Source organism: Gavia stellata, chromosome 25 (genome assembly GCF_030936135.1).
Source record: "Gavia stellata isolate bGavSte3 chromosome 25, bGavSte3.hap2, whole genome shotgun sequence".
Lineage (NCBI taxonomy): Eukaryota > Metazoa > Chordata > Aves > Gaviiformes > Gaviidae > Gavia > Gavia stellata.
In genome coordinates, this window is record NC_082618.1 from 8,463,294 (window position 1) to 8,477,619 (window position 14,326).

The 14,326-nt window shown below is 38.7% G+C and overlaps 1 protein-coding gene across 3 annotated transcripts in view; it reads right to left on the bottom strand.

The window, feature by feature from the left end:
- Nucleotides 1–2,117: 2,117 nt before the first annotated feature.
- Nucleotides 2,118–14,326, bottom strand: part of NCOR1 (nuclear receptor corepressor 1) — a 57,815-nt gene continuing 45,606 nt past the window's right edge. Inside the window, exons 32-46 of one of the 3 annotated variants that reach the window (XM_059829219.1) lie at nucleotides 13,533–13,742; nucleotides 12,182–12,331; nucleotides 11,607–11,638; nucleotides 11,465–11,552; nucleotides 10,848–11,013; nucleotides 10,081–10,577; nucleotides 9,496–9,624; nucleotides 8,754–8,911; nucleotides 8,282–8,505; nucleotides 7,710–7,847; nucleotides 5,587–5,729; nucleotides 4,252–4,305; nucleotides 3,324–3,545; nucleotides 2,572–2,751; nucleotides 2,118–2,328 (exon numbers count right to left, since the gene is read on the bottom strand). In XM_059829219.1, the coding sequence (XP_059685202.1) occupies nucleotides 2,141–2,328; nucleotides 2,572–2,751; nucleotides 3,324–3,545; nucleotides 4,252–4,305; nucleotides 5,587–5,729; nucleotides 7,710–7,847; nucleotides 8,282–8,505; nucleotides 8,754–8,911; nucleotides 9,496–9,624; nucleotides 10,081–10,577; nucleotides 10,848–11,013; nucleotides 11,465–11,552; nucleotides 11,607–11,638; nucleotides 12,182–12,331; nucleotides 13,533–13,742 (2,579 nt within the window). In that variant the 3' untranslated portion in view covers nucleotides 2,118–2,140. Of the gene's footprint in view, nucleotides 2,329–2,571; nucleotides 2,755–3,323; nucleotides 3,546–4,251; nucleotides 4,306–5,586; nucleotides 5,730–7,709; nucleotides 7,848–8,281; nucleotides 8,506–8,753; nucleotides 8,912–9,495; nucleotides 9,625–10,080; nucleotides 10,578–10,847; nucleotides 11,014–11,464; nucleotides 11,639–12,181; nucleotides 12,332–13,532; nucleotides 13,743–14,326 lie in introns of all 3 variants that reach the window. The other 2 variants (XM_059829220.1, XM_059829218.1) reach the window with 2 other exon arrangements.

The window sequence follows — 14,326 nt, forward strand, 5'->3', positions numbered from 1 at the left end:
TTACACTAAGAAAGTGAGAACAAGTGAATTTTAGAATGGAACTTAACCCTCCACTCCAAATTTAAATCTACAAAAAGGGCAGATCAACTTGTTTTCCAGTATATGTTGCTGTGGGAACAAAAAAGTTAAAATAAGAGCACAGGTCTACAAACAGGATGAAAAATTTACCACTTTAAGCCAGAAGGGTAAAGGATGGGAGGGTGAGAAAAATCTTTCTTAGAGAAAGACTGGAAGGAGATTTAAGACTGCCAACTGATCTACTCTGATGCAGTGTTTAAAAAAGTAGCAAAGTAATTCTGTACTTGCAATGCAGTGTCATGTTTCCAAATGAGTTCCTCTGGATTTTTTTTTCTTTCCCACACTTAGGGCAAAAAGGCTTTCCTCTGAAGTACTCAAAGTAAATTTGCTATCGATAAATAGTTCTGTACTTCTTCCTGTTTGTAACTGGACCATTACAGTCCTTCCATAAGATGTAGAGCTTACATGGCTTAAGGTTACACAGCTACATTATACCTTCCATACAATGTATCGCAAATACAGTGTTAAATTAAAAATATTTTGACTGGAAAATAACTTCAAGGCAAAGACTCTGTTCATCAGTGAGATGCAAAAGCAGTCTGGAATCTGACAGACCATGCCACCCCCCAATTCAGTGCTATCTGTAAATCAGTCCTTCTACCCCAGAAGATTTAAATTCACTTCCTGAGGTCAGTGCAGCAAAAAATAAGATGCTCTTGAAGATGGATGTCAGGACACCCTGTGATATCACTAACCAGATGTATGTATATATGAGCTACAAGCATATCATAGCAGGCATTGGCATTGATAGATGAATGATTAAGACGACTCTTCTAGTACCATATACAATTTAAAAAAAAAAAATCACCCTAACAAGTATTGCACACTTTAGGAGTTAAACCAAGCATTTGTAAGGACTTCCACCAAAAGCTTGCTTACAGGGCTAGGGTTTGGGATGCAGACTTTAAAATAATTACTACATAACAGTTTTAAAATCAGACTGGAGGAAGGTAAAAATCACAGTACCTATTTCAAACTGGTTGTAACAGAAGCCAAGTAGTTGAGTCGTGTGTTGCTCAATTATTCTATAAAAGCATTTTGTTTTATTTAAACTTGGGATGTAGAGGTTTTTCTTCTTAAAGGATTTATCAACCCACCCAGAGCCTCTGTTCAGATAAGCCATTTGCTGTGGTTAAATGTGACAGTAAAATTTAGTAGCCTGTTTTGACTGCATACAATGCAGAAACAGAAAACACTAAGATAGGCTTTTGGGGCACAGTTAAAATTCCCAGTGTGCATAACAGTGAGGTACGCCTCCAGAAGCTGTTCTTTTTGTTTTTATCCTTTTAAAAATGAACCATAACATACCCATGCAATAATATTTCTGCAGTGCTGCTAAATAAAACCAACTGCACCAAAAATTTACAGTGTGGCAGAATTTAAAATTCAAAGAAATATATCATCTTATTCCAGCGAACTGGACTATGTTAATGTACAGAATCCATTAAGGGGTCAGTCTTAAAAATCAACATTTTCACAAGAGCTTGAACACCACTGAGAAAGTGTGTCTAGGGAAAAAAAATTATATAAAAGCACAATGCCTGCAAGAATTGGCACGGCATTAAATGGGCAATGACGCTAGGCTGGCTGGGAGGCTAGGGTTATGGTTAGGCTAGGCTGGTAGGGAGGCTAGGGTTATGAAGAGTACTCTACACTGGAGAAAATGCTTTAAAAAAAATTACAAAATGACCCCCAAAGTTTAGGCAATGATTTGAACATAAGTACACCAGATACTATAGCAAGGGAAAAAACACTGCAAAAAGTACTCTCTATTTACAGAAGAATGATTTAAAGACATTATGGTTTTCTTTACAAATAGATGTAGAACAGGAATAGTCCACATTTTTAAAAACTCTTTACATATTTATCTTTAGTAAGTCAACCTTCTTGATCACGATCCTCCAACACACGGCCTGTGCAGAAGGCATTTAACGGACTCTGCATCAATTCTTCATTGTGTGGCCCTTGCTCTCTTGGAAAGTCTCTATGGGCACAAGTCAAAAATAGATTTCTTTTTTTTGACCTGCAAATTAAAAAAAAAAAAAAAGAAAATCTGCATAGTTCAGTCATCACTGTCAGACAGAGTCTCATATTGTGCTGAAAGCAGTGGTGCAGGCTCTCGCTCCCATATCCTGTTCTGTTGGTGAGTGGTTGCTTGGCTCATGGACGGTGGGGCACACGCAATGGATGTCGGCGGCGTACTGCTGAGCATCCTCATCGTCAATGGGTTGTAAGGAAACTGTGTTGAACCTGAATCAAAGAGAGTTTCTCCAAGTCAAAAACATGAGCTGTTCTAAGAGATCTGTATCTGAAAGATAGTCTGGTTTTAGTTGTGACAACTAGCAGAAAATCTGTTTCAGAAAATCCTTATATGCTGTAATCTAGATGCTGTAATCTTTTGACCAATATACCAGTGTTACAGTATGTCTACATCTGGCCTTTCTAAAAATACCACATCTGGTTTGTTAAGTTTGAAAGAAACCCAGTTCTCACCTGTTGATGAAGGCCTATCTTCCCAGGCCCACACTGGAGTCTGTCTGTGGTAGTCCCCTTCTGAATGTACAGATGAGACAGAAGAAGGTCTTTCGGTTCCCAAATATCCCTGTCCAGGAATCGGAGACTTTGACTTCCTACTATTTGACTTGCCGATTAGCTTCTGCTTGCTGACTCCCCCTCCTGGAAACAAAAAGGACAGATTTTACAAGAATGTTACACTACATTTTGGCCTCTGTTTTTTCTATAAATTATCACGTAGCAGCAAACAGGAGTTTCACACTGGTGCCTTCTGGCATGCTGATTTACTACAATTAGTGACCGTAGAAGGCTAGTCTTCTAACACACTACTGCTAGAAAAATCCCTGTTCTTATCACAGTGGAGTTATATTTCCATTTTTAGGAAGGGAGATGTTTTCAGGTCAAGCTAGTTCCCACTGTCACGTGTTCTTTATAGGTGATGTACTACACATGCATTTTCATCAAACCACTGAGAAGCTTCAGGTATCTAATACACCCTGTTACTTCCTCCCTGTTTCATCAGTGTTGTCATTCTCCAAGAAATACTGGCTAATGCTCCTGAAGTCACCAGCACCATTGTGAAAGCCAGGGCCACTAGAGGGAATGGAAACACCATCTCTGTGACTTCCAGAGGAAAGGCAGCGATTTTCAGTGACACCAAATTTATTCAAACCTTTAATTTATCTTTTTTCTTTAAGACCATGAAATATTTAGGAGCTGCAATACCTCACCTGAATTTGGTGATGGATTAGCTTCTTCCCTACGCGTCTCATTACTTGCTGATACTGCAGCACTGGAACTGCCAGGTGCTACCGCAATGGACTGTGACATTACAACTCCATGTTCCTCACTCTTGTCATCAAAGTTTCCCATCAATGCTTTCCTAATAATGTCTTCCAGACCCAGATTACTGGCAGGATCTGCAAAGGAATGACCCCTAGAACTGACTGCACCTGGGAGAGAAAAGAAAACATACAGGAAAAGGTGGGAGGGGAGGTAAAAAACATCTCTCAGAGAAATTACAAAGGGATGTGGGAAGAGATTTGTGAGAGAAGTAGAAAGGTGGGAAAAAACCCCAAAGATAGGATTTTTTTTTTTTAAATGCAAAGCTACAAGCTCCAAAGTAGCTCACAATGGTACAAGTTAAACATGCCAGCAAACACTGAAGAGCTACATCATTAGTGCCACTAAGTGTCAGACTGTTTGCAAGAGGGTAAATTTTACTTTTTTTTTTCATAGCAAAGGAAGCTGAGCATGCCGATTGTGATAGCATATTAAGTAAAATCTGCAGCTATTATTCAGTTGTAAGAGAAGAGACCAGAAGAATACTTCTCTCGTTAATGATCCATACTAATTTGTCTTATGAAGTGTGATACACGGCAAAAATTTATTCCAAAAGCTTGTCTTCCATGTAAATTAATGGAGATTGGTACTTTCTCCATAAAAGAGACAGAAGCACTGTACCAGAAGGGGCAGCGACTGGCCAAAATCATGTAAAGTCAATCTGTGGTACAACTCAAGATTCAGCTTTGGCAGTTCTTATCTCCCACATTTCAGTTCAATTCTCTGCCTCACTCACCTCTTCAACACAGTAAAATTATGGGTTATGTTTAATTTCCCCGTCTCATAGAAAGTTGTTTCTTTTACTGAAAATCTTACCTGAGGTAGTGACTGCTGGCAAATTGAATATTTCAGTCCCTGGCTGAGCAGTTGCTGCAATTAAAGCACAACATTTCATTGAGTTTTCTGGTCCTGATGATCATTACAAGTGATCACCACTAGTCCTAATGCACAAGGTAAAATTACTTTGAACTATTTGCAATGTTCTCTGTTTTTTCCTTCTCCATCTTCTAAGATGAATGTGCATCTATGTCTTCTCAGGAAAATGATCTATACCAGGGTAAATGTATCTTCTATGATCATGGCTAGCCTTCTTTTAAAGATACTACTTCAGGAAGCAGACTGACTTTTTGAAGTTTCACAGTCTATGTACTTTAAAATGCAAAGCTACCTTTGATTCGCTAAATATGTATTTTAACATATGAACCTTACATGCTGAATATTTGTATGTATTAAAAAAAAAGACAACTTTGGAGTGGCTAAACACCACACCACCACCCCCCCCCCCCCATTAACAATATTATGTCCAATTTGAGAATAAAGATTTTCAACCATAACACTGAATTCAATATATAAATGAAAATAGTATTGGCAGCAATGGAAAGTGTGTTTGTATGCCAAGCATGCACACAAAATTTTCAACAGAGCAATATCTACCATGCACACAATGGAGATCAAATAAAAAGAATACTGCAACTCTTACTGACACAGCCTTTTAATCTCAGAATGAGATTAATTTGTTGCTCAATGCAAATAAACACTTTCTATTAGGTACTGAGTTCACAAACAGCTTAAGCTCTTACTACTGATAATTTTGACACAAGTTCTGTTAAGGTTTCTAGGAGAAAAACAAGAATACAGTTCTAGTATCATATTCTACCATGTCAGTATCCATTACTAAAACCTATATTAAACCATGTCTTTTTAACAGCCATAATCGTAAGGGCCAAGAAAACACAAACAACCAGTTTGTAAGACATCTTTCCAAAAAAGAAAATGTGTAATAGTTAATGTTGATACAAAGTAAACTACAGACACAAAGTTAACTAGAATGGCAGGTTTCAACAACTCATTAATTATGCATTTTTTCTGTAGTTTTCAGAAACCATTTCCATCTCTCAAACATTAAAAAGCCTAAATGTGTCAGTCCTACAAACACCAGCAATAATAATAAATAATAAATAATAATAATAAATAATAATATCTGACAATATTCCAGTTCTTTGGTCATAAATTATTATATATGTGTTTTATATTCATAGATTATATTCATTGACATGTGATTTGAAACATATTTAGGTTAGGACATCTGTGGATGGCAGTCACATAAAGCTTAAGCTGGAAAAAGTCAGTGAAAAGGCAAGTCCTGCATACCCATGTCAGAGTCACCTCCACCAGATGAGTTCAGCTTTCGAAATATCTCCTGTTTCTTGGATTTTACCATTGGTGAAGTGTTCTCAAGTTTGGTGAAAAACGAAGGCAGGTAGCTTATACTACCTGGAGAGCGAGAGTCAGTCCTGCCAAGACCAACATGTGTCAAAGAGAGAGATTATTTTTCAAGATGTACATTCAAATCTTTCCAAAAGCAGTCAGACGGAAATCGCCAACATTCATACAAGTGTTAAGACTCTTTCCTCAGCCTGTTTTCTGGGGACTAGACGAGTCTAGTGACTCTCCAAGAACATCTGCTTTATCCAGGTAACAGGGTTTAAGATTCTACAGCTCACAGAAAAAGTGACCACGTCATTGTCTGTGCTGGAGGGTGGTACGGAGGTGACGCTCTTGCAAATTATCTCAGGGGTACCTACTTCTGCCTTGCAACCTGCACTCTGGCTGAAGTTTGCACTGCAAACATTTCATCGTAGGTGACGAAATGTTTAAGCTAGAAGCCCAAATATTCGTCCTAGCTACTCCTCTTATTTACAGTCTTCTTCTCACTCTTGTCCCCAGTATGCCACTATAAAGGATGTATTTCTTTTTAAGTCTGCTCACCCACCCTGCCACATGTGGTCCAGGCAAATAAGCATTCTTAGAAACCAAGTAAAATAACCTTATGGACTGGAATCTGGCTCTAGAGCTGCCAGTTAGCCATCCTTGCTCTATGGCACAAGTTCAGACTGGGATCCACGTTTTGTATTTCATACCCTTTATCAGTTATACGTTCACAGTAGCTGGCACACTTTCTGTACATAATTTCTGTCACATTAGCGTAAAAACACTGCTGAAGTAAATGTCAAACTGAGAAGGGGTGCATTTTATCTTCAGATCTGAAAATATGCAAGTTTTAGGCTGTTTATAAAGATGATAAAAACACTAGTATTCCAATTACAGAGTTTTAAGAAAAAAACCACAACCCCAAAGCATGAAGAAATTCAGGTGAAAAATCTAAGCTAATACCAGGGTCATGAACAACTTGCACTGTTTTCAAAAATGAATAAAAATTATCAACTGTAAGTTATGTTCACTGTGGCTCTTAGAATACTTGAGTTAGTTTAAGCAGCAGCAATCCGGCAAATCAGTTTTAATTAAAAAAAACAAACAAAACCACCCCATACTTAAGTTCAAAAAAATCATCTAAAAATAAAGTAAAAAAGGCAAAGACTCTAGGTTTCCTAGGCCAAGATCCTTAAAATTCTAAAAAGTGCAACATTCCCTGCTATGTTCCTGAAAATCCCTTCACATCTAGCTAATATCCACCATGGACTGCAAAAACCCTGCCAGCAACTGCAGAATGGAGGGAAAAAAAAAGAAGAATCAATTTCACCAGGACGAGCCTTAAATAAGTACATGGTAAGCACGTTGGCTGCTATTCCTTCTTCAGCAGGCAGCAAAGCAAATGACAGAAGCATTCATTCCAATGTGCATCTGCCAGACGTTTGAAGACACCAGCACTGATACAGTCTGCCAGGGATCCCATGTAGTTTTATGTTGAAGATCTGGCAGACAGACAAATAGCTCTGGGAACCAGGGCTGCCCAACGTATGGACGTCCTGACACCCCACCTTCACACCTCCTGGAAATTAAGCTCCTTAGCTTAGCAATATTTCACATGATAAACTGCTCTAGAATCATGAGTGTTGGAAGTCTGGGTTCCTCCACACTTCACCAGGACAGTATCCGGAAACCAATCAGGCACGAGAAGCCTGAATCATTTTATAAAAATTGTAGAAAGCAGACCTTTCCCAAAAACCACTTCATTTTTATAGAACTGGCACCCATGAGGAGTTTTGTTATAACGTTTTCCATGAGATATGACATAGAACACACTGTTTGCACCAAGAAACTTAAGACAGAACACGTACAGATGACATTTCACTCAGGCTTCCCAAACCATCTCCCAAGTAAGATGTTTTGAATGCTAGTGCAAAAAGATCAACAGTGATTAACAACTTGCCTGTGGTACCAGAGGAAGATCATTAAAACTGCCCTTTATTAAAGATACTGTTTGCAGCACAAAGATCCAGAATAATGTTTTTAAAATTCAGTTTTACACATACCTCTGTTCAGTAGGCTCAGTTCTTTGGGAAAGCAAAAGAACACTTTCCTGTTTCTCATGTACAATCGGGACCTGAGGTGGCGAGATTGGCTCATAGGGCTCTGAAGAGACATGACTCCTCTCTGGAGATTTTCCAGGTCTACATCCATAATTCAGAGACAGATAAGTACTCTTAATGCATGTAAAGCAGTAGTTAACACATGTAATTGCATTGCAGTTGATGCATAACTACTTCTGTCTAGTTATGTATGTTACATGCTTTAGTACGCTTGGCGATCTCAGAAAGATTACTTTGAATTGTCCATAATGACTCTGATAAGTTCTAAGTAATTAAACATCTTCACCCCTCTAAAGACTGCAAATTAAGCATAAGAAGTGAAGGAAAAAACAGTTGTAAGCTACGTTATGAAGCCAAGCAATTGTCAAAAACAGCGCAAGACAGATGTTGCCTAAAAAAACCCCACCAAAAGATACCTCTACTTCTGATCTACATCAAGATTACTGTGCTGTTTTTTATAAATATCATATTTGGGCATTAATTAAATTTGCAGTTAAACTGAATACATGAATTACCTTGCCCTGGACTTGTCAGACAGATTTTCAGGTGACACTCTAGCACCTGGCCGCTGATGGTGGACAGACTGCGACTGTGACTCAGGGCTGTAGCGATTTGATGTCTTTGCCCGGGTAGAAACAGGTGTTGGGGCAGGGGTGGAATTCTGGAATGTAGTGGTGGGAGGCTGCAAAGAGGCCTGAGAAGCTGCTTGGTTTCTAGCAAAGTCTTGTGTAATAATTTGCTGATTGTGGCCAAAAAAATAGAAAAGAGATCTTGGTCAGACATTGGCCAGAGCATACGTATTCATGAACTAGGTGAATATGAGACTGATTGCATCAAATGAGATGATTTTAAGTTCAGACACATTATTGTATAATATCCTCAGGTAAAACTAATAATTACAGAATTGGTATTATGTTCCAAAACATGTGTTTTCATCATCAAAATATAACTTTGCACATCTGAAAAGATGCATGCAAATAAACCTACACAGATGTGATCAGCAAGGGTGATAAGTCGATGGGTCCTGGGCACATGTGCCATCCCTTCTGCTTGGGAAGAGGGAGGTGGAGGTTGTTGGGGTGAAGGGGGTTCCTGTTGTGTCCTATATCGGTGAATCGGCCCCTCATATTGCCTGTTTGGGTCATCTAGTTGAAGAAGAAAAGGTCAGTCTGTTAAGATGATATTACTGAGGCTTCAAGGTTTGAAAGTTTGTGCTTACAAATTTAAAAAGATGAGGTGTTTCTGCATTAGATTTTAGGTATCATGTGTGATAACCACCTTTTCCCCTGCTGTATATAGGGCCTACAATTTAGAATAGATAAATAAAGCTTCACTCCACAATGCAGATGAATTTCAGCTCATTTCTCACCTGCAAACTGAACTGTAATAGTTTGAGCTTTACTAGTAGATAAAAAAATTGTGGGCATCAACACTAATATGCAGTAATTTTAAAGAATATATTGAAAATAATTTTCTTATTAAATCAGCTACACTGTAACGTAAAGGAGCTCTGTTTAATGCCAAGTGTCAGTTCCAATACATTTACTCTAGTTTTTCCACAGATCACTGCAACCACATACTTCCAACAAAAGCTTCTGAAGAGTTAAGAGTGTGGTAAACAGTCACTTAAAAAGACTCCTGAGATACTTTAACTTTATTATGAGTTCATAGAGCCGGTAAATATAAGCAAGATAATTGTGAGAATATTGGCATATGCAGATAAACTTACTCTCTGCCTGACTTGGTTTAGGTGTCTCTTGTTGATAGGGCTGTAGCTTTTCTTGAGTAGGTACAGGTGAATTTGCAGGGCTGATCACCTCAATGGCATCTCCAGGAGCTTCATACCGGTGGGAGGATACTGAATATCAAGCAAAGGTTGTGGAATAAGGTGTAAATACCATAGAAGATTTTTGTTGCCTATACACAGCAACGCTAGTGCTTCCATTAAAATGACACGAGTGAAATGAAAGTCAAAACACTGTCTTTTTCTCACAATAACCATGGTGAAACAAATATTTCCATAAAACAGTGTTCCAGTGTAAACAAAATAATTTTAGGTTTCCTGACTTCTAATGATGGTAGTTTTATTATTCTGCATTTCATGTTGTAGCGTAGAATCTGAACAAAGCAAACAACTCTGATTTTGCAAGAATCTTGAGTCACTATATGCAAAAACTGTATTTGCTTATGAAGTGTCTCTACTGTGCAGAGCTGAATATTTTATCATTAAACATCAGAATCATTTCACAGCTTGTTATCTCCCTAAAGGGCTATGACAGACAGTAAAGAAGTAGATAGTTACTAAGATACGTACAACTACTGGAAGAATCTGAACTTTGAGAGCCCCTATCTCGTGCATCCTTGTCTGAAGCAATCTGTCGAGTGATGATCACATCTATGAAGTTAGCAGCAGTAATTGTGGTCTTTCCTCGAGTTCTCAGCTCTTCCTCGTACCTGGATTTAGGAGGAGGTCCTTTCTCTTTACCAGCCTCTGAATAGACTACTGATGAAGACTGTCCCTGGGACTTGCCACCAGAAAAGTTTGCAGATGTATAGGGGCACTGGACAGGCCTCTTTTCTACCTCCAGTGTCTTCTGTTCCATCTGCTGCTGTTCAGTAACCACAGCTGACCGGCGTGCCATATTCTCTTCTATCCTGGTACCTTCGTGCTTGTTCTCTTTTGCTTTGGCAACTTCCATCTGAGGAGCAGAGGCTGCAGCATCTACTAGTGCTGCAAGGGCATCAGCAGCAGTATTATAACGGGAAGCTGGCAACCCTTGAGTAATAGAGGGAGCTCCAGGGGTGAGCTGCCTGTTGGCAAACATTGAATATTCTGAATTATATCACATGAAAAAAAGAACTAGAGCCATACCATGTGTACAACAAAGTGAAGCTTTTGTGACACTAATTTCTATCCAAACTGGACTGGGTGAAAATGCATTAGATCATTCCTGATAAATTCAAGAGCAATCAGATAGAGGTTATCCTCATTTTGCAGTATTTTCCTCAGGCTAAATATACATTTTAATAAGCTCAAATATTAGAACAGATATCTCTACAACAGTAAGTTAAGAAACATACATGATACGTAGCTGAGCAGCAGGATCCAAAGGTGTGATTACACTTGTCCCATTGGTTCCTTGAAAAATACTAGGCCTTTGCTGCAGTATGTTTTCCTGGCTTCTAACTGAAGGAGATGGGGACCGAACATATCCATGACTGCCAGGTCTGCCAGGCTGCTCTGTACCTGCAGAACATAGAGTGGAGGGGAACAAAGAAAAAAATACATATAGATCACTCTTATAACAATGCAGAACTATGTATCACTGCTGACTCCTCCACATCTCTTCCCAGTTGTCTCCACCACTCTAGATGGGACTGTATGTATTAAAGGTTTAAATGGTAGCGTTCTGTTTATGATGCTCTAAATGACATGCAAGTTGTGCTAACGATAACTGGGATTCACACCATTCCCTAGGTACTACATTGCTGTGAGAGAAAGATCAAGAAGCCTGGTACTTGCTGGAGTTGCAATTATGACCAGAACTGCTAGGTAATAGGAACCTGCCTTAAGTGCAGACTAAAACCAGACTGTGTAGTATGTTGTTAATAAGCTGCATGTTGCTAACAGTGGCTATAGAAAACGAGCAGTTACAGTCTACAAGACAACTGATCCAAATGTAGCAATCTGCACTCACCTGGTCGAAGATAAAGTTCAGCAGGGACTGAAGCTATTCTCTCCCTCTCTCGTTCTCGTTCTCTTTCCCGCTCTCTCTCGCGTTCCCTCTCCCTTTCCCGTTCCTTCTCCCTCTCCCTTTCCCGTTCCCTTTCAGCATTTGCAGCTGCAGAAGCTGCCAGATGTGTAGGGTGTCCTGGAAGGTCCACAAGATAAAATGAAGTAGCAAAAAGAGATACTCAAGTTAAGCATAATTTGATTTAAACACTTGCCAATATATTCTGCCATCCACTTACAGCAAAATTTCCCAAATACATTTTCATTCCACTCAAGACTATCCACTTATCTAGGAAGACAAAAGCTTAACATACAGCGACAGTGGAAGGCTCAACATCTTTTTACTAAAGTGGTTTCTATACAGTTAGAAACTAGACAGCTTATAGACCCAAATTCCACCCTTCAACACATGTAATATGAGGTTAGTGAAATCATAATCAAATGACTATAAAGACCTGACAGAATGAGGCAAATTCTGAATTTGTCAGCGCTCCTTCAGCTGCTAACGTAACTATAAAGGATATCATTAAGAAAACCTTTGCTATCCGAGTGAGAAGTGCATGCAAAAAGCATCACCTGAGAAAACATCAAAACATGACATTAATGAAAGCTAAATAAAGATGGTCAATTATCTCAGCATGTCAGACGATTAGAGACATCACCAAATCATAAGAGGTCTTACCAGGTGACAGAGAAGCAGGATTGTAAGGCCTGGGAGGGAACGTAAGCTGGGTACCAGGGATATATGTGATTCTTTCCATGGGTGGTGTGCTTGTTCCTCCAGGATGAGGCACTAAGATAGTGGGAGCCATATTGTTCAGGTCAATAATTCCTGTTAGGAGATGACACACATGAAAATGGCCATTCAAGGACAGACCAATGGTCCACGAATTATATACTCTGTTCATTGATAACGGTCAGCAGTGAATGTTTAGTGGAAAAAATAGAAGAACAAGGCAAGTGCAGAACTACATTCCAGCTGGTTATATTCTCTCAGATCTGGCAATCAGCAATTTAGGAACATATTAAGTCAGAATTTGCATTTCTAGCACTCCCTTTAATTCCCCTTCGGAAAAACACACTTCACCTCTACGCAATAATCCCATCTTTTAGCAAAATAGTATTTCCTGACATCATTCACTCCCTTTTCCAGACCTTTTATATTCATAAAATGAAACGAAACGTTGAAATGCACAGGTCCCACTGGAACTCCAATATATAACTTCCCCTACTACAAAAACCACTTACCCTTTCTTTTCCAACCAATTAAAACACTACAAGTTCTTATATCTTATCCCCAAGATAATTAGTCTAATAACCAGCTTAATTCCCTCACATTTACTATCTTCCATTCTACCAATAACTGTCAAAACCGATTGAATCAACAGATTATCATATCCAGTAACCACGCTGGCAGATTGCTATTTCCTGTTAAGTTTGTAACTCCTGGGAGAATGCCATATAACTCCAAGAGTTATATTTTACACTTTTCCGAGATGTCTTTTTACTTTTAATAGCTCCTTCCTGCTGCTGTTAAATATCCAGACTGATTTAGGCTTTTCCCCACCCTGCAACAGGTCACACACATTTGCTAACTCTCTAACATGACATCTTTAAACAATCGCCATGTTCTTCACAAACCTTACCCTTTTAGCTGTTGCTTTTATTTTCATTTTGAAGAAGCTCTCATTTTGATATAATTCTCTTTTCTGAAGTTTGAAGATGAGTTAAATATGCTTCTGAATATCAATTTAACCTAGCATAAAACAGTCTAGCTTCTTGAGCACTAAGACTTACAGCCTTCCCTTTAACGATATTGATTACATACAGTTTTCCTTTGTATCCACAAAAGCCAGTTAGATGTATGACAACTCAATTGCAAACACATCTATACATATACACTTGTATGCCTGCATGCATCCATCCAAACATGTATATTTACAAGCAGCAACAACACAAACAAACCAATCAACCAAACCACACTGCATATCCAAAACACACTTTAAAGAACATCAGAAAAAACACAGGCATACCTCTTGCTCCTGCATACGGGAGAGCTAAAGTTTGCTCTCTAGGAGATAACCCTCTTGTTACATCAGGACGTAAATTCACTTGCATCTGCTGTGAGGTAATGTAGTCATTCAGGATTGTCTGTCGTGTATTCTCCATTGCGTAAAGCTGATACTGACTTGGGTAGCCTGGGGTGGGCGAGAGCTGCCTTTGGAACAGGTAAGCAGCAGCAGCTGAGGGTGAAGGAGGGGAAAAATAAAAGATTTAGGAAGCAGTATGGGTGATATTGAATGAAAGTTTCAGATGTTTATATAGCCTCAATGAGAAGTGCTATCAATTGTCTCTAGCCAGTACCAAATGAATTAAAATAGCATTTTAATACTTATGCTTTATTGAATTTATGCACTGTATGCGGACAGAAAAAGCTAAATAATCCAGATTGGAGATACGCGTTAGAGAAGATACTTGATTAAAAATATAAATCCTGAAGTTCTGAAGATGTAAAGGGCTGAAATACCTAAAGAAGGTTAAAATACCTCACAGAAGTGGACTGATGGATAGGTTAAAAGGAAATCTACTGTATTTAATATCACCAGGGATAAGCTGATAATCCCTCAATAAGAGTGAATCACAGTCCTGAACAGAGGTGTCCTGATTACACATTAATTCTACAGCATCTTCCACATCCTTCTTTGCGTAGCTTTCCTGAAAGCTTTTACTATATTTCACAAATACTTTCTTAAAAATACTGCCTGAACTTTTTAACAAAACAGAAGCAACCTGGCAGTTTCTAGAAGAGAGTTACAGTATTAAACAA